Source organism: Cuculus canorus, chromosome 12 (assembly GCF_017976375.1).
Source record: "Cuculus canorus isolate bCucCan1 chromosome 12, bCucCan1.pri, whole genome shotgun sequence".
NCBI lineage: Eukaryota > Metazoa > Chordata > Aves > Cuculiformes > Cuculidae > Cuculus > Cuculus canorus.
Window position 1 is genome coordinate 6,413,326 of NC_071412.1, and position 26,953 is coordinate 6,440,278.

General features: G+C 39.1%; 1 protein-coding gene across 7 annotated transcripts in view; it reads left to right on the top strand.

Moving 5' to 3' along the window:
- Positions 1–26,953, top strand: part of SH3GL3 (SH3 domain containing GRB2 like 3, endophilin A3) — a 53,210-nt gene that overhangs the window by 13,554 nt on the left and 12,703 nt on the right. For 6 of the 7 annotated variants that reach the window (XR_008451814.1, XM_054077321.1, XM_054077318.1 and 3 more), the window contains exons 2-4: positions 22,770–22,838; positions 24,114–24,186; positions 25,688–25,831. Coding sequence is in view for 6 of the 7 variants with exons in the window: in XM_054077321.1 (XP_053933296.1) it covers positions 22,770–22,838; positions 24,114–24,186; positions 25,688–25,831 (286 nt within the window). In the remaining variant the exon portion in view is untranslated. Of the gene's footprint in view, positions 1–8,249; positions 8,271–22,769; positions 22,839–24,113; positions 24,187–25,687; positions 25,832–26,953 lie in introns of those variants that run through there. The other variant, XM_054077320.1, reaches the window with a different exon arrangement.

Here is a 26,953-nt window from a genome sequence, read left to right on the forward strand (position 1 = left end):
TGAGCGTGAACTCAAAGGCTTGTGAAAATTGTCAACTACAATGGCTTTAAAAATGAAAGAAACAAATAAGAAACTTCTGAAGCAGAGGAGACAAAAAATTCTTGCTGTTTCAAGGGGCAAATGTGTAATCCACGTGCAGCAGGAGCAGGTGAGTTGCCTTGAGTAACAAGGAACAGGGACTGACTGGCAGAAAAATGCAAGTGTTTCATAATGTACTAAACAGTAGAAACTACAGAACTGGCTGCTCAGGAAAGTAGGAATGGAGCCAATTAAATGAAAATGATGTGCAGCAAAATCTAAGGAGTTGTCAATCCATTTTGACTTAATAAAATCCACAAGACTAGTGTGAGTGCTAAAAAGTGTAAGCAGTAGTTTAATAACATCGAAGGATAAATCTTTATCTTGAATATGATGTGGGAGTGGAATTCTGTAAGAATTACTGCCTGAAGGAAAGTAGTTTCTGAAAGAGCAATAAATAGAGGTTGTTTGTCACTTTTCATGCATACAGGGTAGACTTGCTGATAAACATTATGCTGAAGAGGTGATGAGCAGTAGTATGCTAATGAGGAAGCAGTTAACTTTTGATTGATTTCGTTTGGAATTACTAGTTTAACCGTCAGTGCATCTGGCTATCTATAACTTCTGTTGACAGGCTTGTTCTGCTTCCTCTGTACAGCTCACGTGGGGTCTGTAGTGGGTGATCTTGACCCCATTTCTTACTGATAATGGATTCACTACAACTGTCGCTTTATCCTGTGGCACTGCCAAAGAACTTGTTATTTTGGATAAATACCTAGTTGTATAGTAAGTGTTAAAAACTAAAAGTGGTACTCCTAGCTATTCAGAGTGTATCTTTTAGTTGGAGCAGCTCTTAAGCTTAGACAAATTTAAGAACTTTTAACACAATAAGCTTTGAGCTTAAAGTTGCAAATCACTTAAAAGTGCCCCCATCTTGTCTATGTTATTTCTTCTGTGGCTGGTCTGTATCGGCATGTAAATATTTGCCAGGTAGTTTCTAAGACTCAAATTAGCTGCTTGTGGTGTTGAATGTTTAATGAGATCCGACTTCAGTGAAGATGATGTGAGTGTATTCTGACTTTACAGAAATCAGAATTAGGCCAGCCTCAATACAGAGGCCCTTACTTTGATGGGTCTCTCTGACATCTTTTGGGAATAAGGGATAGTTTTAGTTTTGTGTGAGGCATAAAGTCAGGAAGAAGTGCTTGGTGTCCTTATAAAGAGGTCCAAGATACTCAGCCTTAAAAAAAAACCCCAAATCGAGCAAACTTGAACTACCTTTTTAGAACACAGCTGATTATTGGATACTCATTTAAATAAAAAAAATAATCTAATAAGTAGAAATCTCTGGTCATGGAAAATGTAGGAGGGCAACTGGATACTCATGAATTATGCAGTGCAGTTAAGTGTTTTCAAGAAGAAAAAATATTTAAATGTTTAAAGGATTTTAGTTGCCTATGCTGCACATGCAAGCTATGATTTATGTGTTGACTAATCTTTATTACTTGAAGAACTAGTATTTAATTTTTTGTTTCAAAAGATGTAAAAGAAACAACAGCAGGGGCATATGTTACCTATCAGAAAAAAACTTGCAATTGGCTCTTCTGTAACAGCTCTTGCCAAGTCCAACTTCATACCACATCCACCTACTGGGTAATAGACTGGGCTTTGGTTCCATGAAGTATTTGCTCAGCTTTATGTCCATGGATTACTCTAGGAGTGTTCATGCATGGAAAGCTGGCTTGACTCTGTCCCGAGTTCAGCCCTGTGCTGTGATCACTGGAGCCACCTTGCCCGAATAAGCTAGGGTAGTTGAACGAGAAAAGAATGAAGGATCCATTTCTGGGACTGATTGCAGGGCATTGTGCTGGAACTGGTCAGATGGTGTTCTAGGAACGTGAAATTGAATAGATTCCTGTTAGAAGTTATGGATCAGAGTAGTGCACTCTTCCAGAACTATGACTGACAATATGCCACCATGTTCCAGAATAGGGCACATTACAGGTTCTCGCTAGACTGAGTGACAAGCGCTAAACGCCGTGTGATGAGGACAGAAATGAAGAGGTATTGAAGGGACAAGACTTAGGTTAGAACAGAGGGGTTATTAAAGAAGTCAGACTACCTCAGTGGATGGTTAGATTGTTTTCTGCATGCATACCTTTCCACTGCATATGTGTTTGTGAAACCTGCTTTAATTGCTGGATGCCATCAGACTGAGGATGCAGTTGCATGGCAATTTGCAGCACCCTAAATCTAGGCCCTCATATCCCCTTGAGTAAGGTCCCGCCAGCTTCCTTGGGTCAGCTCTCAGTGTGTGATTATACCCTAAGCTGGCAGAGGCAGCTTATCCATCTGAAAATTAACCCAGCTCAAATGTGTGATTAGCTTTCAGATGGATTAACTCGCTGAAGCAGCTCACAGTGTAGTCGCATGAGAGCTAGTACCAATTCAAGGGAGATGGTGGGAATGTCTCGACAGGGATGAAAAGGATTCTGAGAACGATAAGCAGCTGTGAAAGAATACCTTAATGGATATTTTGTTCACATTCAGCATGGAAGAAGCTATGCTTTGAAAGAGATTTGTATCTCATTGATTTTCCGAATGATTAGCCAAGATCTCTACCAGTTCCCCCAGATTTAGTGGTGACTGTCATGATTATGATGATAACCATGTGAGGGCAAACAAAGGAGACAAAAAGTTCTATCCGTATTCCAGCAAGTCTGGAATATCCGTATTCCAGGAAGTTCAGACAAGGCGAATGAGTGGTTTAAGTAAAACGGTGGCCAACCGGGGTGTAGGTAAAAAGAACGTCCCTGATAAAAGCAGTACTTCAAGCTATCTAACCCATGAATCCTTTGAGTGATAGGGCTTACACGATAAGAGCTGAGAGTCTTCAGTCCGATTTCAGTGCAAAACTGAGAATGCTGTTGAAGGAAGGGGGAAAACAGGTTTTCTGAGTGAAGGAAATCAGTGCCCTGATTTCAGCTGTGAGGAGTATCAGCTCAATTAGAGCTGTGAGGAGTGCTCAATTAGAATAAGGACTATCATGGCAAATGGTGTAGAACAGAGATGCAAGGTAGCGTAAAGTCGTAGAAGGCTATTAGAGGTAGCAAGAAGAAAGTTAACCATTACAAAACAAATGTGGTATAACTTTTCATGTTCCCTTAATACTCTGTGGCCAAAACAGAATGTTTTAAGGGAGTACTTCAACAATTAGTGGTTGGCATCTGTAAAAGCAGTCTTTGAATTCAGTCATGAGAGATGTCAAATGTAGAAACATCTTAAATCACATAGGAATTTGAGTAAGAAGATAATATGAAAGGTCCTCATATTACTTAGAAAGGAAGCATGTGAAGAGGGTTATTTAAATCTCTAATTTTAAGGAGTTTGTTTTATAGCATAATCGCCTTTTCTCATCTTTGCCACACCTCCCTTACAAGCACAGAGAAAAGCTTTAGGAAGAGGGATTGTTTTAAGGCCAAATCAGGATTGTATTGCTGCCAAATGAATTTTTGCACTGGGAGGTTGTGGAGGGAGAAAGAAGTGTTAATGTGATAACAGCCAGTGGAACTTGCTCTGCGTGTAACTTGTCATTCACAGCTCTAGCTCTCCTCCATGCAGAGGAGAGAGGATGAAATAATGCTGGGTTGTTATACCTGAAACAAGAGGCTTAAAAAGAGGCAGGAAATTGCTCTGGCGGGGTATGTACCCAGCTCTGAGTCTTGATGCTTGTCCTTTGTCACCTGTGGGACTGCCTCTGTGTGAAGCACCCAGTACCACCGTTTGTCTGCAGTGCTCATGCGCAAGCTGTCTCAATGTATTCTGGCTGGATAAGCAAGTGCCAAACAGATCGTAGTTTGGAATAAAAATCCCCAGATTTTTGTTTTCAAAGAAATTCAGAATGTTTTCTTTAACAAAAGTTTAGAATGAGTGAAGAGTAGTGAAACTGGAAAAGTGAGCGAGGATATTAACAAAAGTTGTTTTTTTTAATGGCCCTTTGATGGTTTTACACTTCTGTGTTTAGGATGTGCTCACTTCCACAAATGTCAAGATTTTAAACAGATTAGGAAACAGTATTTTAGGTTTGCAAAATTAAATACTGAAGTAAAAGAGTGTTTCTGTCTGTGGAGCTTTATGGTTTCAGGCATGTAATCGTTCTTGGCTACATGAAATCTCATGTTGCTGAATTTGATTGAATTTTATCAGAGACTTCAGTATAATCAGATTTTCTCATTAAAAGCACTTACGTCTTCTCTTCTGAAAAGTGGACAGTCTTGAGTCTCACACTTTATTACACGGCCTTTTTAGTAGGCTTGCAGTGCAAGTAATGTGTCTGCATCTAAAAACTTAGATAAGTTAGTTTATTACGTTTCAAATCTTAGGCAGACATTTTCCTTTTTAAATGTGTAGAATGATTACTTTCAATGTACTATTCTATAAATGCATGTGTAGGCATTAGTGTTGAGTTCTTTGGGAAACAGTGGAGGTTTGTCGAGAAAGTGTTCAAGGTTCTGCAATACAAAGTAGTTTTTGTTGTACAATGCATGTGCTAAAGAATAGCTTTAGCAGACAAGTTTGACTAAAATGCTCAGTAATACTGTGACGTGTCTCTGCCTGGTGCGAAATGAGTCACGCTCTATAGAAATGCAAAATCACGTTATAGAGTCCAGAGTCTTATACTTTATTCATATATGGACAAGAATGTCCTTTATCCATGATAGTACTTATCTTCAATATCTTTATGCATTTAATTTAAGTTCATAGAAAACATGCTGAGTATCAGTATATACACCATCTCATGCTAATGCTGTTTAATTTGTATAATTTGCCTCCATTTTCTGTGGATTCAGTATTTTATTTTCTTTTTATTCACAGCTCTTTTAGTCTTGTTTGAAGGCAAGGTATGGTTGTCAGACTGGAATGGCTGTTTTGTTAAATGGAGAAGTACTGGCCTTGGAGCTGTATTTACTTGGGCTTCTCTAGACTGATTGCTTGTGTTCTTTCTAAACATCTGCAATGAGTAGGAAAGGTCATTTAGTGCTACTTGGAAGGACCATAGCTAGAAGTCAAAGGGCTAAAATCTTCACAGAGATCTGGAAGAAGTTTGAAGAAAGCATGGGTGATAGTTACTGGAGATAGCTAATGGAAATGAAGGCTTTACTTAGGAATGGGATTTTGCTCTTTGGAAGGGGGCTGGGTTTTGCCACAAGTAAGTTGAGTTTATTGGCAAGGAGAAGTAGGAGGCATGTAGAAATCTTGAAGAAGTGAGTTTGCAATGGAATGGACTCATTTTCTGGAATGTACTGCTCGGTGTTTTTGCTGCCTCCAAAGTTCAGTAGCTGCCAAGGACATCAAGAATAAAAGCACTGAGGTTTAGAAATGCCTACATGAAACCTATGTTGCTTGTTTTTTCATGCCACTGGTGCGGTAAAAACATTTAAAGTGAAAATTGCAGTGTTAGTGGAATGCACTGAGAAAGCCTGTCTAGGTACCTGGGAAGGATGTGAAGTCTCATATGGATTTAAAGTTTGAGATGAGATGCTGGATCACCATGTCCAAAGGAGAGACTTCGGATCATGAAGTATCTCAGACCTGTAGTGCTAGAAGCAGTGGCTGTGCCCAAGTACAGCTGGTTTAAGAGCCTATAGGACCCCAAGGTAAAAGCCCATTTTCAGGATAATACTATTGCTGCAGCAGATTGTCTGGGTAAGTTAATGACAAGCCTCTTTAATCATTGGGTGGTCCAGCTCATTTGTGAGAGACTGTGGGGGAACAGTGGGGAAATAATTGTGTCTGACTCATTGCTTTATTGGCGTTCAACTCCTTTGGTCAGAATGGCTTGGAGTAGCAAATGCCAGGCCCCTCGGCAGTTGAGATGTTGTGCTAGCTCTCTGTTGCTGGAATTGAGATCCTGCTTTGTGACAGCTGCTCTGTTTTCATTTGAATGTACAGCACATTTCTTTTTCACATTATTCAGCAGCTAGTGTTTAAGCTCTGTGCTAATGGTTAAAAAGAATAAAGAAGCGTGTAATTAAGAAGCTGAGAAAGCTGCTATATGTTTTGAGAAAGAAATAAAGACAGTGCTTTTACAACTACAGTTGAGGGTCTTGCCAAAATATCTTCATATGGTTACTGATTGCTTAATATTTTCTGTCAGAGAAGCTTGGTGAAGATAAAATTATCTTAAACAAGTATGGTGTGCACTATAAGAGAAAGGACTTCAAATTTTGGGTTTGGAAGTGGTGGAATACATTCCTTTAAACATTTCCTGTTAGTATAACGTTAAACATTCTGTATGTTTCTAGCTCATTTATTTGTCTGGTTATCTTACCTTTTAGAGCTGCAGGCTCTCACCTGGAGCTTAGATCAAAACATGTTTTGCTGTTCAACACAGGAGAAGACTCAAGTCCCATTTGAAAATGGAAGGATTTAGTACAGGCTGCTGATGTTTTGTCTGACTAACAGACTTCTAACTGGAAACCTTTAGGCTTGCGGATGATTTAGAACTCATGGTGCATTGCACTTTCTGAACCTGCTTTATAAGTACTTTATAAGCCATTTGGCAAGTAGCTGTTCACAGTTCATATAACTGGTGACGCTTATCTGTTATGCCCTTAAGTTCAAGTGTCCATGCGTCTGTGAGAAAGTGCTTTTGCAATTTAAAAGCAGAAGGTTAAATTTAATGGAACTGTAATAAAGAGTGCATATCTCTGTGACAGAAAGTAAAGCTAATAGAAAGTGCCTTTTCAAGCAAAGGTTTATTGCAACTGTCCTAGCAAAGGTGGTTATATCTCTTTCTAGTTGTTTTCTCCGCTTTCCTTTCATTATTATTAGTTTCTCAAAATAACAGCAAGTACATGATCTTTTCTGGGATGTTTGCTGCAGTATTTCTGTCCTAGAAATCTTCATTCTTTCAACCTTTAATTATAGACCGTATATATTAGCAGGATAACCCAGTCTTGTACTTTGGTAAAAGAACAGGAAAGCGTACCAATAAATGACTCTTGAGAAGAGTATTGGAAAGAAGTATATGCAGCTCTTGCTGGGAAGAGAAAGTGGAAACTAGCAGGGGAAAAAAGGGAGTAGGGCTGACTTGTGAGGTAGAATGTTTTTGATGAAAGGCTGGATGAATTTTCATGATCTGTAGACGCACAAAATAACTTGTCATTCTAAAATGTTTGATTTCCTCCCTAACTATAAATTCTCCCTAAGTATAAATTATCAACCCACTGCTCGTAGGTATGGGAATGTTTTTTATCTTGATGCTTGGAACAAGATGATCTGTAAGGTCCCTTCCAACCCTAACTATTCTATGATTCTATGAAAATTGAACCGCTGCTGAACAATGGTTTTGCCCTCTGAGTTGGGGTTAATGTTGGAACTAACATAATGATTAGACTTTTTTCCTAGTTAATTTTATCTTTAAATAATTTGATTATAAATTGTTTAGTAGGAACAATATATACTGATGACAAGGCCAAAGGGGACACAAGTACATCTGAAACAACTTCATGAGGACCCCATTCATGAAAGTGGCTAGATGAGAAACTGGATGACAGTCCAGTAAATAGGCTTTTGTTTCATGGGGAATCAGTTTGTTTTCAAATGGTAAAGAAACTCCACTCCATATAAAGCACAACAGGCTCTCACTGTGTGGCTGTAAATCTTAAGATATAGAGTCATAGAATCATAGAATAGTTAGGGTTGGAAGGGACGTTAAAGATCATCTAGTTCCAACCCCCCTGCCATGGGCAGGGACATCCCACTAAAGCAAATATGAAACTATTGACTTAAATAAATATACAATTTACAAACTGTCAAATGAATCTCTAGAGCTAACCTGTCTGATGGACATGGCATTACATCAGTGGGTGCCCTTATTTCAGTTTGACAAGGCTATAGCAATTAATATCAAATTCCGAGGTAGGAGAGAGGTTAGAGATAAAAGTGAAGTTACTTTGTCTTCTCTGCTGTTTGAACGGGGGTTGACTAACTCAAAACTCACATTAAAAATAGACTTAAATGCAATGAAGTTCATAATAAACTAAATGAGATTAGTTTGTGCAAGTGTACATAAATATAAAAACGGTATTAAAAAAGTTCATGTATTACAGATTTCATGGTTCCTTTGATCTATGTACTTTTCATTGTGATTTAAAAAAGAAAACAAACCATAAACTCTGTGTTTATATTCAGGTTAGCAACAGAACATCTGCATCATGCCAGTGGGAAAACAATTGGACTGCTTGAAGGTACTGTCAAATACAGAAAATAAATACACTGAAGAAAGGATTTCTTTTCCTGTATACTCCTTATTGCTCTTTTAAATCTCTTTAGGGGATCACTCCCTAATCATAGGAAAAAAACCATATAAGATAATTTAAATAATTAAAATGCCTTTAGTTGTTGCTTTCCATTTCAACGGCATCAAGCTCTCCCCTCCAGACTCATTGAGATAGCAGTTAAATTACTACTTTCACCAGCTGGTAAACAAGTAGCCTATCCAGAACTGATGTTTTATTCCTGTGTGTGTGCATGTGCAGATGAAAAATGCTATCCATATGGTCTGTAATAATAGGTTTCAAATTGTTAGTTCAGTTCATCTCTCATTAGTGTGTCAAGGAAACTGTGCTAAAAGCAATATTTTCTATGGTAAAGATGCTGCTGTAGAATGTGCCAAATTTCAAGAGTTGAAGGCATTAATCTTCAATGGGTTTTGGAAGGTTAATGGAAAATATACACCATAGAAATCCAGAAGACCTATGCAAGACGGTGAGTAGGCTATTTCACATTTGTCTACAAGAAGGGAAGCTGTGGCTTTGCATCTTGGTCTGAAGCTGCAGTGAAGTCCTTTACCTCATATCCAAGCTTGCACACTGTCTACCTGACATCTGAAGTCTCAAGTCATGTAGCAGGGCATGTTGTTGAGTACGGTGGTAGGTAGTTTGGCCTTAGCTATGCTCATAATTCTAGTTTTGTGCAGTAAAAGATGGAGATGATATATATATGGTAATAAGACCAAATGCCTTGCTGTGATCAGAGCCAGCATTTGCATTTCACACCACTGCCTCTTTGTTCCATCCCTGTACTACTGATTTTAGTAGAAAAACCTTTTTTCTTTTGAAATTTCCGTGGTTCCACAGTGTCAATATTTTGTGTGTGAGAGGTGCTTTAGCATCAATGGAAAATGGACTTTAGATGAATTTAACTCTAAACCACAGTATCCTGGAATCTATTTCATGAAACCACCTATTGGAAGAGCTATTCACAGAAGAAAATTAATAGGAAAGTTTGATGGAAGAAAGTAGAAGAAAATGCTCCTCTTTCCTCTTCCTCTGAGGACCTTTGAGCTGCTTGCTGGCAGCCGCTGGAGACTGCTGCCGCTCATCTGCAGATCATTTTTTTTCCTTCTCTTTTCTTTCCTTTGCGGGTGTGTGACTCACTCAGGTTTTGAGCAAGGTCTTATGTAGAGCATAGATGGAGAGAACTGTGTATCAAAAGAAATTGAAGGATGTGGAAAGAAGCAAGGTGAAGAGAGACAAATGATGAGGAGGGGTGAAGCAACTGAGAGAAAAACAAACTAAATGGAAGCAGTGGTAGTAGAAAGAGACAAAATTGAATTGACTGAATTGACGAGACATGCAGATGTGCCGGTGATGATGAGTACATGAGGAGAAAGCGTGTCTCGGGGTACGTGGCTGGATGATGTTTCTGTGAGAGAGAATATCTACAGTGCTTAATAGAATACTCAAGAGATGGGAGAAAGTGACAGCTCTGCCCTGTAATGTGGGCTAAGCACGCAACCAGGACTGCCAGGAAAACCTGACGCAGGCGTTCAGTGCCTTAATAGAGCTGGCTGCCCCTGGCGCAGAGCTCTGGAATACAATAGTTGTCAGTGGTAAAGTGATCTTCCTGCTTTGCCCTGCCCTGCTGCTTCTTTCAGTTTTTGAGCACCGAGCCAAGCTCTTCTGTTTCTCAGTTTCATGAAGGCGATGATACTCCTAACAAAGAGCAGACTTTGTCCTTGGTATTTGGACTTGTGGCATTGATTTAACCTTGATGGTGTGGAGGAGCATCAGTTTTGCTGTCTCTTTCCCAGGAAGGCAAGCAGTGTTTATACTGCAGCCTTGCGCTGAGAGCTTCAGCAAGCTTTTAATTGTGCCTAGGGCTCTGGGGACCCAGCTGGCAGGGGCCGCCCCGGGAACACACAGAATTGCTACATCCCTTCTTGCTAGGGACATATTTCATTCCTGCACCTTTTTTCCCGCATCAGAGCTGTGCTGGCTGTCAGATGATGATGGGTTCAGCTATGAGCTGCCTCTCAGCAAACGCTCTGAAACTGGATCAGACCGAAAGGAGAAATTGCAGCAAACCTCTTCTGAAATTATAGCTAATTTCTCACAGATTCACAAATTAAATATGTACATTCAAAGTGCTGATGTTTTAAATAGGATTTCTGATGAAATTATTACAAACCATTACGTGTGCTACCCTTTCAAATTACAATTTCAAATTTACAATTTCTGCCATGGCTTCCTTTGCATTTCTGCAAACTCTGACAGTAGTGATACGGGTGAGAGAAGTGCCAGCTTGAGTGAATTTTACCTAACACAAAGGACTATGACTTCAGAGGTAACAAAAGGAGGAGGGGGAGGACTCCTGGAAGACACTACTGAATCCATTGCAGTAAAAGAATGCTGTAGAAAATAAGGATCCTATTTCTAATCTGATATGTGCCTTTTGGATGGGTAGGATTGCCATTGCCATCAGTGATTCTGTGCGAAAGTGTGTCTGTTCATCTGCGCTGGCAAAGTGCTTCCAAGCCAGGAGCTGCTGGTCTGAGCTTTGTTGTGCAGGTCTGCATTCATTATAGAATATATTTTTTGTGTGTGTGTAATTTTTAAACACATATTATTTTTGTGGAAAAGTATTTGCTGTTATTTGCAAACTGCCACATATATGTAAAGATCCATAGCACTGTGGCCTAATACATTTCAAATGGCATTATGAATTCTGACGATCGGCAAATACTTGTGCAGATAAACTATTGCTTGACTACAAAGTTAGGTATTGGTGATTTCTGATGTGTTTCCTTTGTGATAATTGTGAACCATATACAGAAGGTGTCATAAACGGTAGTTATGCCTTAAGGCAGACTGATGGTTCTACACTGTGGATGCAGAGATGGTTTAGGAAAAATACCTCCTGCCTATCCAGCAGTTATTTATGAATGGAAATAAGAGAAGCCTTTGCTGTGCTGTGCTGTGCTGTGCTAGAAGAAAGAGAAGGACGAAATATTGCTTGAGAAGAAGGCATTAGGTAATAATAATGTAGTAGTAGTTAGTTTAGCTGCTATCAGCTGTTTATGGCTACAGTCTGAAATTAAACAGAGCTCGTGTTTTGGCAGTGTTGAGTCCTGTGTGCGTCTCTGATGAGTCTCTTGGGCCAGACTCTTAAGAAGCATTTACATGCCTAGAGATTTAGATAAGCACTTGGTGGTGTTTTCAGAAGCATTCAGATCTCTAATAACTCTAGAGTTCCTTGAGGGAGGTATGGGAGTGTGGGGGGGGTGTGTGTGTGTTTGCACGCGTGTGCATGCATATAAAAGTCATTGATCAATTCTAGTCTTTTGAAGCAAAACCATTCTGTCCCAATCTGCTGAACCACTGAGTTATTTCACAAATACTGCTTTGCTTGCATCTTCCTTTCCTATAGATTTTTGGTTTATTTTTGTTTTCCCTCTCTTGCTTGTATTTGTGAGGCAAAGGGGAAACTTGTCAATCTTTGTGTCTTCTAACTTGCCTGGAAAAGGGTGTCCTTTGAAACGCGTCAGCAGATTTAATGTCGTGATGTTGTTATGAGTCACTTATTGCTAAGACATCAATTTTGCAACTTCCAGCTTAAGATGGTTTTGATGCTGAGCTCTGACAGATTCAAGAAAGAAAGGGAAAAAAAACCTAGAAATTACTAAAAGCAAAACTGTAAAAGCAACAGAACTAGGGAATATTTTGGAAGATATTGCCTTTATGTTTCTGCTGGTTGTCTGTTAATCTCCCAATCAGCAAAAGACAGCAGGGCTCTTATAATTACTTGCATAATCAATATTTAACGTTTTGGTTACTGATGTATTTTGCAATGCTGCCTCATTGTAACTGCACGTGATGTGATTTCTGATCCCTATGGAGGTTCTCAACTGTGTTAATAATACTCCTGTGGAAAGCCGCTTCTGCTGAATCAGGACTGCAATTGGATGTTGTATATCTTGTTTTCTTTAAATTTAGTATTGGCAGAATTTATTTAGTTAGTCCAGGATCTATTTTTTTTTTTTTAAAAAAAGAAAGCATCCTGTAATTAATCCTGTAATTGCCGAGTCAGTTAAACTTACATTAGTGTAAAATGAGCTATCCCATGTTCCTTGCTTTGTGTAACATTTCAGTTTGCTTTGATACAGCATTTTCAGAAGTTTGGTTGTGAGACAAAGGTGTTCAGCTGGAAAGCATGGAGTTTATTCAGTTCCTCATTGGGTTCAGAAGTGTCTCATATAATCATGAGCAAACTGTTCAACCTTCTGCTAACCAAATGATTGCATATTTGGACTGAACGCATATTTTCATGTGTTCTGTTTTGTTAGGTTGCAGTTATTTAGGAAGTGGAACAATCCACGATTGCATAGATCAGCAGGAAATCAACAGAATTTTGGAGATTTTAAGTGTTATCACTCAAAATTTGAAAATTTGAAACATCTTGTCATTTTGGTTTGAACGTGGGAAACAGGTGGAAACACTTTTCACTTTTCTAACTGACTGTCGACAATAAATATCTGTCTTGCACAGATTGTACACTCATTTTTTAATTTTAGTCTCTGACAAAATCTGGAATTGCATTCTTACAATAAAGTTTAATGGTTGTGCAGTACTGGACAACTCACAATTTGTATCCCATAAGCATATATTTCACTTGATTTGCCTGTTCAGAAATACAAATAGAATATTTTAAATAAGACAGCATTCTTCAGGGCAAAGAGGAGAGAACTGGCACTCTGGCGTTCTAGTTTCAGAATTGCTTCTTGTTTACTGTGTGGCCAGGGACAAGTCAGTTTGACCCAAATTTGGTCAAGTATTTAGGCTTGCAGTTCTTCCCCTAAATTACTGTCGTATTAGCAGCTTGGGTGTGTGGTTCAATCTGTACCAAATTGTCCCTCATTTTTCCTGTAGCATCAAAAGCTGTGGCAGTTTCTGCTTTTGGTGAAAGCAGAAAGTCTGGCATCCAGACCTATGAACAAACGATACCAGTAGCACTGACTTTCTTTTAGTGAGAGACTCAAGACCTCTGGAGTGCTGCACGAAGAGTCGGACTGTTATGTAGGGAAGATAAAATACTCTGAAATATGTTAAGAATGTTAAAAGAGTGTGCTTTCTTAGAGGAAGAGACGGCACCCTTCTCAATGTGCAGACTGCTTTATAAGTCTAGATTACACAGTCTGTATTTGCACATACTTTGGCTGGATTTCGTTAATAAGGTTAATTTAAAAGACTGCCTGATTGTGTACCACCGACTGGATCAGCTGGGTGCAGGATTTTGAGTGTTGACCAAGTTACAGCAAGTACCCGGCATTCCTGACCCTAAGCAGACTTCACTTTCTGGCCCAGCTTTCTTGCAGGACAACTTTAAGGAGTATCAGAGCTATAATGTAATGTCTGATGTTTCCATTACTAAATTAACAAAAACATAACCCAAGTCCTAAACTCTGACAAAAAATACTCATAAGAAATATATTGGAAAGAGCATAGGAATCATATAGAGTAAACTCCGAGCATTGCTGTCAAAGAAATTTAGTTTATGACCCTCTCCCCCGTATAGCAGATAACAAATTGATTCATAAATGATATTTTACTAGGTGTTGTTGTTGACTTTCATAAACTGCAGGACCATGACTGGCATATGCACATTGTCCTGCGTTTACAGATTACTTAATTGTTTAATGCTGGACTCTTCACCTTACCTTATCAGTTGTAGATCTTGTAGCATGAGATATTACTATATTGTTTGCTACTTAATTTAGAAATAGTGAGTTTATAAATCATGTACACAGAATCTTACAGGTCTGTCAACACCTCTGATATTTTTGTGTGTTTTTCCTTTTTTTCTTGAAAGAACAGGAATCAAAAATATTTTATGCATCCTACTTACAGAAATGCGCCAACACCCACATCATATACGTGGTATAGCAGATCTTTATGTAAAGCACCCGTTAGCTTTGTCAAAATGCTTTGCCCCTTCTCTTTTGAAAAATTTCTGTTGTGATAAAATTCCTAAGTGGCAGATCTTTTGTTTAGACTGCAAAATTGTATAGGTTGCTCAACTAATCACATTCTTAATGTTTCATTTTTATTTCCATCTTTTTTTTTGATTGTGCAAGTCCTTCCTGGAGACAAGAAGGTGCTTATCAACCAGTAACTTTATTTATGTTCTTGGTTTTGTGCCTTTTCCTTTTTCTTCAATGTAGTTTCACACACAAAGGCTGTTAGATTGATTAAATACATTTTGACACGCATCTAGGCATCTTCAGCAGTCCTTCCTTACTCATACAAATAGATTTAAATTAGGAGGGATCACGCTAGGTCGTACAGAAGAACTGTACATAAAAGATTTGAAGTGGAAATTCTGGTCTGTGTAGTTATGAGCTTCCAACACTGTTGGTTATTTTGAAAGCAGAACCTCTGGTTGATCAGTTGGTGAGATTTTTCTTATGCAAGGCAGCTGTCTTGGACTGTCTTGGTGAGGCATGTCTAGATTACCTGCTCAAACTCCTACCCTGGTAACGAGTTCTGTCATTGCTCAGGCGTTCCTGTATGTACCGGTGCTTGTAAGGGTTTCCGCTATCCCAGAATACATGGCTTGCTCTATTTGAGCTTCCTTTCTAAATAAAACTAAGCTGCCACTTCTGAACCTTTGCCAGAACTGTGCTGCTGCAGCTTAGCAGCTGTGCTTGTTCATTGATTCAGCGTAGTAGCTGCAGACCTTACGTTCTGTGATGTGAATGGGTATTTTTTTTCTTTATGAGCATATGGAGAGTTTTGATGGACTGGGTCCGTTCGTGTTGATACTGGCAGCTGTAGACTTGGTGGTAGCGGTCTCAGCTGATAGCTTGGCTGGGCTCCTCTACACTTCGGGTCATGCTCAGCTGTGAAATATTTACTTGATATTAGAAGGTAGGCTTAATAATAATTGTTTGTGTAGATCTGCACATGACTCACTAATAGTGACATGCTGGAAGCTGAGTTAATGTTACACCAGCAGCTCACAGAACGTCACCATGTGGGCACTACACATATGGGGACACCTTCAGATCCCTACTTCCCAGGCAAGTCATGTTGCAAACATATTTCTCTTCTGTTCCTCTTTATCTGGCGTATCCTTTTATAACTCCGTTCATCTGTCTTCCTAAAAATAATCTACCGTGATCTTGTTGCTCCTGTTTGTCTGTGAAGATGCAAGTATGAAATAAAAGGTTCATAAATATTAGTGAGATAGGAATGTTCTTCATGAACGTAAACACTCTGGCAGTACTTCCATGCATTTCTTTAACTTATTGCAACTCAGAGATCTTTTGGCAGAAAAGGTATGTTTAGCTTCTTGGGAAACAGGCCCTTGAGATTCCTGGTGTCCTTTAGATGGCCAGGGTCTTTTGTTATACAAATGGAATTTCTTATCTAAATATTTTCTCTAAAAAATGAAATGGGCTCAGGTTTTTTTTTTCTTATTTATAAATCATACGATTTTTTAAAAATTAGAAAATATTTGAGAAATATTTTAATGATATTTAACTTAATGTGTCCTTAAATTTTTAAAAATAGAAGTGGTTTTGACATTTTTATTTTGTTGGTTGCTGGGACAAGATTTGCGGTCGCGTCCATCAGAAATACCTGAAGGAAGTTTAGATGCGGGGCATGCCCTTTCTTTAGTCAAAATAGTGTGAGCATCATCATGAGCTGTCTTTAAAGTACAGTTCATACTTTATATTGCTACTTCAAATACGTAGGAATAGAGCTCTTTGGTGGAACACTAGGATGTGAATTCCTATGCCCATGGATGTGGTGCTTCGGAGTTCTGTTTCAGCCGTTTTTGATGGGTAGTGAATTTCAAGAGAATCATCCAATGCTATGCGATGCTTTTTTGTCTCCCTGCATTTATAAATTTACTCTGCCAGAATGCTGATTTAAGTTTTATATCTGCAACATGATTATTATTTTTAATCAGTGTTAATGTCTCACAAATTCCAAAATAATATATTACATTTTTAATTATGCATAAGCTGTTAGTAAAAGAGAAAGCTTCGCTTCCTTAAATACCCATGTGCAAGTGTTGTTGAATTTAGGTATATTATACCACTCGTAGCCATGAGAGCAATAATACAAACTTGATTTTTAGGGCATAGCTTCTTGCACTGTGTAATTTTGATTAAATAGCAGTATAGCCCAGTTCAGCTGCTTGATTAAATTTTTATATGCTTTTTCAAAAAACCCCGTTTCTCTCTGTTGCTGTCAGAAATCTTTTTTACTGTTTCCCCAAGTGCTTTGGAGAAATCTGTGCTACTGCTAGCTGAATGTTTAGTAGAAGAAAAAGTTATGAAGCACTCCACGTAAATCTGACAGCCCTTTGAGCTTAATACTGCAGGGTGCCGAGTGCTCCGGTCTTGATGCAGGAAAGCACTTAAGCACCTGCTGAAGTATGAACTTAAATGATTTGCTGGAGGAAAGCCAGAGTGTTCCAAATTTGCAAGACTGAAACATACGCACTTTGTAGTAGACCCCTTATTTATTTTGGGAGGCAGAATAAATCTTCTTTCAAGTACATCAGAGCAAGACTATTTTGTTTTCTTTGAAAACACAACGCACTGATTCAACCAAAGAGTTCTTGCCAGCATTTAGTACTTAACCACTAAAAGAGGAGATTTGGATTTTCTCCAGATTTATTAGGATAGTATGAGTTCTGTCAATGTAATTATAAAAAAAACCACCTTCAAGTACTGGTCCACTGCTATAATTTGTCTTCTCTCATTGCAGTATTTTTTTTTTTTTTAAGGAGGCAGAGAAAAATATCTTTTTAGGTATGTATTACCCATTTTCATTTGCAGATGATTTTCTTCTTTTGGTGGCTCTGACATCTTTGTCTCTGCATGGACCTGGGCCACATCTTGGGACATTTGGTACAGGAAGAGAGACCTGAAGAGGCTGCCATTCTCATACCTGATTGGTTTCAGCATCCTCTGCAGCTGTTGCGGGGCTAAGTGCTGTGTTTTTATCTTTTCTTCAGATCTGTGTTTGAAAATATACATCTTAGTTTTGTTTCCTAGTGTGGGGCACCTGTTTTTTCATCTGAACACTGAGACCTTCAGTAGATCTCTAGAAGTTCATCACAGGGATGTCTATAAGCTGCCCATTCATTTTGATCACTCAGTCAATAGAACAGAATATTTTATTCTTTTTTTTTAAAGAATATTTTTTCTATTACAGTGGCAAACTTTGTGCAGATGGCTCTGCCAGTGTCTACTCCTTTATCTTGTTAAAGATGTGCTAAGATGCAAGACATTAAGTAAGCTTTATTGTAGTTTCCATTCTTGGTGGTCTACAGTGCGTAATCAAGTAGTAACCTCTTAGAGTGGGAATTAGCAATCTGTACGAAGAAAAGAGGAAAACCAGGTAATATATGTTGCATTGGAGTAGAACTTCGAAGCACAAACCAGGTAATTACAAGTACATGAGGTTAAACTACATTTGATGTAGAAGACATGCTGGCATCTTGGTTCTCTAATCTGATGGAGCATTCTGGAAAAAGGGCAAAAAAGAAAATCTCTCTCACCTCAGGAAGCTGAACACTGCAAGGAAATTCTACATTAGCCAAAAGACATCTTGCCAGCCACCTTATTGTTCCCATTGTTTATGACAGGTTTTAATAAGATTCTTCAGAAAGCTATTAGTATTGTCACATTGCGTTAAATGCTCTATGCATTAGCGTTTAACACCGAACGAAACAATTATGTGGCTGCAGAACAAAACTGGGACGTTTCAATGATTTATTAAGAGAAATGTAACTATTATGCATTATCCGTACTGGAATGTAATATTTTGTACTAAGGACTGTATTCAAAGCTGTATCTTAATGTATGTGTGCAGTTTGGCCCAGTTCTATGTTTCTGTGGGAAATGTAGCCAAAAAGTTATTTTATTTCCTGGCTTTCTATGTGTTAACTTTGGGATGAAGCTGTTAGGTTTTCCCAGTTGATTGCTTACTTCCTTTTTAGAGAGAGGGAAATAAATTTGAAGTATTTTCAAAGCGTTGGCTTTTTTTGTTAAAAGATTTTTTTTTCTGAAATCTAGGCTTTGCCTCATGGGTTTGACAGTGTGCATATTTATGACAAATGTAGGAATAGTCCATCGCATTAAAGTTTCAATAGATAATTTCAGCAGATTCTCCTTCAGAACATAATAGATGCTGTTACCGGATAAAGAGCCATTAAAAGCTCTTGACTCATTTTAATAGAATATGATACCTTTCATTCAGTCATTAAATAGTATTTGATGATTTCTTGGGCTGTTAAGGACTTCTTCAGCTCCACTTGTTTCAACAGTAGCTGAATAACAACAAAAAAACCGTGATGGTTCAATCCCAGTTAATGACTGTGGCAAAAGAAAGTCAAAACAAGTGGAACAGAAGGTCAGAGCATGTGTGCGAGTATTGACTGGCAAGAATCCTATTGACTTGTATTATAAAATACCCAGTGGATATATAAAAAAATAGGGTAATTGTTTTGAGAGTTTTATCAGCTCTCTGTTGATCTGGGATATTTTTGGCAGTTTCTGATGTTGAGTGACCTTCCTTAGTGAAATACAAAAAAAGTCCTGCGATTTAGTGGATGTGATGTACAAAACATTAGGAAAAGCGTTTTTCTGAAGCTCATTTTTATAATCCATATGAGAATGGAGAAATTACATGAAAAATTACATGAAAGCTTCAGGCTGCTATATTTTAGAGTTTTGGTGAGCCTTAGTTTTGAGTTTGAACTGTAGGCAGTTTGTGGTGTTCATGCTTCTTTACAACAGAACAAATCAAAAGGAGATTACATTATCTCAAAGAAATTACAGTAATAAAGAAGTACTGTGAGAGCAAAATCTCAATATTGAGTTTGTGGAGAAAATGTTTTCTCAATTTACATTGCAATGTAAATTCCTTAGCAGATAAATATTTAGTCCTTTAAGACTGTATAACAAGATTGCAATATGCATTTTGAACAGTATCTGCATATGTGGAACTGAGATAGAAATCATAGAACTTAAATAGAAATCACCATATCTGCAAGGGTTTCGTTCAAACCTGTATTGTTTTATCCAGATTCTTCTTCCTAGAAGCCTCCACATAAGCCCACCAGAGACTTTTTGATTGTCCATAATACAATATCATATTTAACTTTTCAATATTAAAAAGAACAGTAGGATCTAGGAAAAAGTTAAAAGGAAGGAACATTTAATCATAGAATCATATAATCATTGAGGTTGGAAAAGGCCTTTAAGATTATCAAGTCCAATCATCGTCCCAACACTACTGTGCCTACTAAACCATGTCCCTAAGTACTACATCTACGCAGGACGTCAGTGGCTTGTACCAGACACGTACTGCAGATCTGGTCTCACAAGTGCTATGTAAAGGGAAATTATTACTTCTCTGGACTGCTGTCTATGATGTTACTAAGTAAAGCCCAGTATGGGGTTTGCTTTCTTCACCTCAAGGGCATGCTTCTGACTTATGTTCAACTTGTTTTCCGTCAGTACCACAGGTGTTCTTCTGCAGAGCTGTTTCATAGCCATTTGGCCTCAGTCCTGTATTGTTGCATGGGGATATTCCATTGCAGGTGCAGGACTTTGCATTTGTGTTTGAGCCTTGTGAAGTTCCTGTCAGCCTATTTTTTCCAACCTGTCAAGGTCCTTATGAGGAGCAGCCTCACCATCTGGTGCATCAGCTGCTCCCTCCAACATGGTGTCTTCCAGACTCTCACGGAGTGTAGTCTATCCCATCATCCAAGTTGTTAATTAAATTACTCCATTATTCTCTGCAAATTGTGAGATGCAGAATCTCTCTCTCTCCCTGAATGTGGGTGCATAGTAGTCTCAGTTGTTCTGTGACCTTCTGGATCTAAGCTAGATCCTTCTGGATCAAACTCCCTGCTGCTTCAGCAAGCCCAGAGCTCCCCTTGCAAGGAACAACTCAGTGTAGCAGCAAATAATTTCTCCCTCTATGAGTGTCATCCAATTTTATCCATTCAAATCACAATGAAGAGTTTCGCAACGCTTCTGAAGAGAAAGCAAAACTAACCCTGGGTGGCCGCATTTGATAAGATGGGCAAAGAGGGCGAGCAGGCTGTGGCACGTGTCTGTCGGCGCTGGGAGCGCAGCCTCAGCTGCCAAGTGCAAACGCAGTCAATAGCTGCAATCCTGGCAAAGCCTGCAACAACACAGTAAGCCTGAGTTTCAAACAATTATGCAAGGGATGTGTGTGTGACCTTGTACGGCCATCAGTAAACTAGGGAGAGCTAAGGGATGCCAGTTGTTAAATAGTGCATACCCTAAGGTGTTTATTGAAAACGTAACAACTTCCAGTGTATCTCATGACAAATTTTGTGTTTCTTTGGACTGTCTTTGTCAGCCTTCCCACGAGCCAGTGCTGTTCTTTTCTCTGGCATTATTGTTTGTGTGTGAACTTTCTACTCATCCTCTGGTGCTTCTTGTAGCGTTCAAATCTGTTTTCTCCAAGTGCAAGACATTTCACTACTTCCGTCATTTGGTGCAGTAATTTATTATTAATTATGCTTTCACAGTCAAGCAATCGTCTTACTTCATTGCATTTACCCTTTACTAACAAGTAAATAGATTATTTGTAATGATACAGCTCTGGATTGCTACTAAATGTGGATTTTGCAGCTACAGCTTGAGACAGATAATTCCCTTGCTGCACTCAGCCTTTGAAAAGGGATCACCATGAGAGGTTTCAGGAAACCACAGATCTGTTCATTGCCTGCTGGAGAAAGAAAACATGTGTGAGGCTGTGGAAAATGGCATTGATTATTGTAGGAATTAACATTGAACAGAAACTGCCGTTGTGAAAAAGCTCTTGATTTCTGATAGGCTGCTTTTCACCTTCTGTAAAAGCACCTTATTCCATCTGGGCTGAAGGACTCCTGAGATGCACCTGCAGAGACCTGGGCAGGTGCCCCTCCGTGTGTGGTCTCAGGTTGCTGGGCTGCAGTGTCTTGCGGCAGCAAGATGGTGACCCACGGGAATTCACTGATATTTGGGCTTCTACATATCTATTTTATCTGCTTTTGTGCTTGTTCTGTCAGTGCTCTGGAAGAGAAATCATCTTGACAAGTTTGTGGTCTGCTTGCCATATTAAACATAAAGATTGCGAGTCCTGCTGTAAAGCCGATGGAATTAATTAGCGGTACAGCTCTCTCTGAACTTACATTTTCCCTTGAGCAGATCTATTCTTTTGGCTGTGTGGTAGCAGTGATATTGATGCAAGGTCAGCTACACTGAGCTCCCAGCTCTGCTTCGTCAGCTTATCGCTGGGTTTTGGCGAGGCAGCGTGCTCCCTCCACACCTGTACAATGCCGGCTGTGACCGAGGGGAGGGAACCAAAGAGCCGTGACCTATTGTCAGATTATGCAAGTCTCCATGGCCTTTTTAATTCAGTGAGATGTATTCGTTTTTAGAAGGTGCTGAGGACAAATAAAATGCTTTATTGGGGACAGGTTTAGAGGACACCAGCAGTCGGTGAGCGAGGCTCAAATTTTACATTACACTGTGACAGATTCAGTGATAAAAGTCAATTCACCGTGTAGTATTTTTGCAGGAATTATCCTAGGAATTTATTTTCAATTCTTACTGAATATGTGTTAAACCACTGCTCCCGTAGTGGAGCGATATTTTCAAAGGCATTTGTACACTAGGTGAGGATTTGGCTCATTTCATGCTCAGTGCAGTGTGGGGACCACGCACTGCATGGAGCAGATAGACGAGTCCTGCTCAAGTGCTTATTTGTAGCCATGACTTACTCAGTGAGGACCAAAGTCGGATCTGACAGCCTGGACTTTTCACACAAAAGCTGGATAACTTTTCAGCCATCCTAATAAAGTTTACTGAAATACTCTATTTAAAACCAGCGGTTGTTTTTGAAGAATGCGTGGCACTTTTGTTTTCAGTATCAAAAAGCTGCTCAGTCGTGCAGGTGGGTAAGAGTGCAGCATTTTTATGAGTCTGTTCCTTCCGCAGAACTGAGCACAACTCCCAGCAGCAGGAGTGGGAGTTGCGTCGCTGAACCTAATGGCATATGGGACCAGAAGGTACTCAGGAGTACAGAGACAGAGAGACATCCTTGAAAGGGCTACTCTGGATTTACCTGCAGGCAGACCCTGGTCCCTGTAGTCTACTGTGTAGGTTGTGCTTTTAGGGTACAAACTGTTCAAGCACGGGAAATCATTTTATATTTACCTGTTGTAAATTCATATCAAGTATCTTTGTGTCTCTTGAACTGAGTGGTTCACTTCCAGGATAACGTTACTCCTGTCTTACACAGTTGCCTCGAGTGATTGCTGCATATTTTTTAATCTGGAGTGCATTCCTGTGACTCTCGGAGATATTTATCCTGTAATTAAATAATAAGGCTCTTTTTTTTCCCCTGAAATTTATCTTTTTACAGTTGTTCAGTGAAAAAATAAGCGGAGCAGAAGGAACAAAGTTAGATGAAGAATTCCAAGAGATGGAAAGGGTAAGAAAAGCAACATTAAGTTTTTAAATATTAAGCTTATTGCAGAATCAAAAAATGTGATAGATGGTATGGTAGACTTATGTGGTGAGGTAGCCCCCCGCCATGTGCTTCCAAACAGAAATGCATAGGGATAAGCGCAAATTTATCCCTGAGCTTTGTCAGCTTAGCCAAGGGAGAAGAGATATCCCCGATGGGTGTCTGAACTGGGGGACCAGGTCCCACTGACACCCTTTGGCAATGAAGAGAGACTCTTCCAAATGGTGCAGAGCATCAGGAGGGACCTTTCTCCTATTGTCTGTGTGGGAGATTAGAGAGTGTTCAGTGAGTCTCTGTAAACGTCGCGAAGCCTTCCCATCTGATACTATTAATGATAAAAAAATCTAACTACTAGGGTCAAATTTTCTCTTATTACAGAACTACATTTTTTATTTAAATCCATGTTCCGAAGTTTGCATGATTTGTGGCAGTTGAGATGTTTGCTGTCCACGTAAAAGCTGTTATATTGCAATTTAAACGATGTTACTGCGATGTTCTGCTTTTTCAGCTTTTATGTGATTTTTTTGTATTGTCCTTGTCTTTCTGGTTTGGTGTTTTTTTGGGTTTTTTTTAATATTCATAGTAGACTCAGGTCACAGCCTTTGCTCCTGGCAGATTAATGAAAAAATTCTTGCATGAGGTTTTTTTTTCTAACACATGCTTTTGAATCTATGATCCAAACAGCTTTCTAGATTTCGGTTTCTTTGGCTACACAATAATTATTTATTTTCTCTGCATTATAAGAGGAAAAATAATGTGCAGACTCTAAGAGAGGAAAAGGGAAACAAACCAGAAATGTCATTTTTATAGCATATTAGATACTATTGAATGGGAGGACAGTGCAAACTACTTCTTTAAATGGTCCTGACCCCAATATTGTGAGGCATATGTTCAGTCTTTTTCACCTGTAGAGAAGAGTAGTCTTGGTAACAACTGCTGCATTGGCAGGAAAATTGTAGTCTGGAACGTGTAAGCTGTAGTCAAGACTGATGGGCTGCAAAGACAAGCCCACATTTTGATATGAACCTTCTCTCCTTCCCAGCACTACCTGCTAATTAATATGTTTTTGGTAAAATCCTGTCATAACTATGAGACGGATGTTTAGTTTAAGCTACAATATTTGTTTTATTTTAAATAAAGTTTCATAATCAGTTAGAATAGTATATCATGTCTGATATAATGATAGACTTTCTGGTAATCAATTTACTTCTTGCTAATTGTGTTGCTTGCCTTTTTCAGAAAATTGATGTTACAAATAAAGCTGTAGCAGAGCTTCTATCCAAATCCACAGAGTATCTTCAGCCAAATCCAGGTAGGAGAGGAACAGCAGGTGTTGGGTTTTGCTGAACATTGTCTTTTTACTTGGCAATTAATCCTGGGTAAATAAAAGCTAATTCGGTCATTGTTGTGAGGCTTCTGAGTGTCCTGAGAACTTTACCTGTGTATGAAATGAACAACTGTGAAGCTCATAGGTGGTAAGTCTGGTTGGGGGTGCATTCCATTTGTGGCACAGAGTGCATCTGGTTTACTGGGCACGCACAGGTGGTGGATGCATGACATGTCTTGGACAGCTTGGGCCTATGGTACATGTGTGTTCATATTTGTGCTGGATTTCCTGTGCTTGGATACAGATCCCTAAAAAGAAGAGAATACTAACTTTTTTTCCAGCAAAGATTTAAAAAGCCATGGAATTTTAACTCATTTGCTGCTGCCATCAGAGGTACTAGTGGTTATGTAGCCATGGGGAAGAGGGCTGTTAGATGCTTGCTTGGTGTCTAAATGAGGTTTTGCCTTTTCTGGACACTGCTAATTCTCAGTGGATTTTGGATCGCCAGGTAATAGTGTTTTTTTCAAATGTTGTTTTAAGAAACACGTTTAAGTAGACACGTTTACATTTGCAGTCAGTCACAAAGTTTATCTGTTACGACCTTCATTCACTGTCCAAAGCAGCTGTTGGAAGAACCTTCATTTTTTTGAGAGCTGTCTGACTGAATTCCTGTTTAGTCAACTGCGCCAGTGACTTCAGACATAGCTGTCTCTCATGGGTACTTTAGGAGGTGCACATCCCTGATGAACTTTACGAATGGTAGGATTCAGTCCTTTATCCAAGGCCCAGCTGGGATGCTCAAGGTGAAGCTAGTTAATGTGGTCTGTGTTCCTTGGGAATGACCTGCCCATGGCTGCTACTGTGTTGAAGAAGCTCTTGAGTGATAACAGTGAGGAGTAGATTGGAAAAATTCTCTAAGAATAGATGCATAGTTTTGTCATGGTAGGATAACAATAAATTATGGTGTATGTACCAGACTATTTTGCAGAATAAAGTTCTACTGTCTTGATTACTGGAAGGAAGAAAAAAACCAAAAACAAAGGGAGGGCAGAGGGGAAGTTCTTACCAAGGTCTTACAGGCGAGAGAGAGCGTGAACATGAAATAGGCTTTGGCTGTGCTTTGTATCTACTCTGCTTTTGCTTGCTGCACTACTTCTAATCAAGGAGTTCACAAGCAGGAATATTCAAAGGGATGTGAGTACTGGTAAATATCCACAGAAGGTGACAAGCATTCCCACTGTATATCTGCCTGGAGGAATGATGCTCATTCAGTTGAGAATGAAAAACAGTTGTCGTATGACCCATACTGTTGAATGGAATCTTACTTCACTTTTTACTATGGAACACTGACAGAAAACCTTAAGAATCTACAAACCAGCTCAGTGATTTGCTTTATGAAATTACTTGTTAAATGATTCATTACTTTAAATATATTAGTTTAAAAAGTGGTTTTGTGACTTTTGTTCTTTTTTTCTGCCCTCCTTAGCATACAGAGCCAAGCTGGGAATGCTGAACACTATGTCAAAGATCAGAGGACAAGTTAAAACCACAGGCTATCCCCAGACAGAGGGACTCCTAGGAGACTGCATGATACGGTATGGCAGAGAGCTTGGCGATGATTCTATGTTTGGTGAGTTTGTGTATCTCCTCTGTGAATATTTCAGCATAAACTTTTTTGCAGAATATCACTCAGTGACATAACCTATGTAAATAACTACTGCAGGTAAGAGGGAAAGTTAAGTGCAGTGATCAGGAGGTGATTGATATGGTTCACAAAACACGATGTTTCAGCATATTTGTTCACTTCTGTTGCTGATGAATTTGATAACACCACTACTGGTATTATTGCCACAACTGTTTTAGTTTCTACGTTGCCAAACCTGAATAATTTTGGGTTATTTTTAGATGCTTTGTATATCATTTAGCTTTGAAATAATAAAGGTTACCCTATACTTGACAAGTAAAGTGAGAGAAAAATTTCTCATGGGAAAAAATAAAGAATAACTTTTTTGTTGTTGGTGGTGATCTCGTATTTCTATGCTTTGGAGTAGTTCATCTTAAATTTGCATTTTCTTGTTTTCATGAAAATGAACTCTAGCTTGGACATGCTGTAATTCCTTGTTAAATCTCGCCTTTTCCTCTTAAAATATGCTGGTGTTTCACAGCCAAAATCTTGTTAGAGGCCTTGCTTGCTGTGCATACATGGTGTGTGGGTTTGTCTGGAATGAATTTGAAACGTTGTCACAGAGCTACTCGGTGGGTGCTTTTTGCATTGAGAGAGAAATAGGGAGAAATACATGAGGGAAGGAGAATTCTGGAATGGGGAAAGAGAGGGAACTAGGGCTACGAGAGAGGGGCATGGGCTGGGGCTGCCGCAGAAGCCAATACGGAACTGGACGGCTTTGTTATGTTCTGTTGTTAATATCTGCAATTTTACACATAGATATTGTCTTGAAATAGTAACAGCTATGTAGGCACGGGAACCTTGCACTTGAGCCCCAGTAGGTTGTGGGAAGGTGCTGCCGTTTGCCAAAGACTCATTTATTCTCCTCATGATGGGTGAAGTGCCTCAGCTCCTCTGTGAACTGGGTTTATTTGTGTTTTTGCAAAAAGCAACTGGGATACTAAATAAAACTAGGAATAAGGAGAGACCACTTCCAGTGCTGTTCTGCCTGTTGATACTTACATGCTTAGTCAAGTATTCAGCTATGTTAAACACGTAGTTTTAAAGAAGCAGCAACAATTTTGGTCA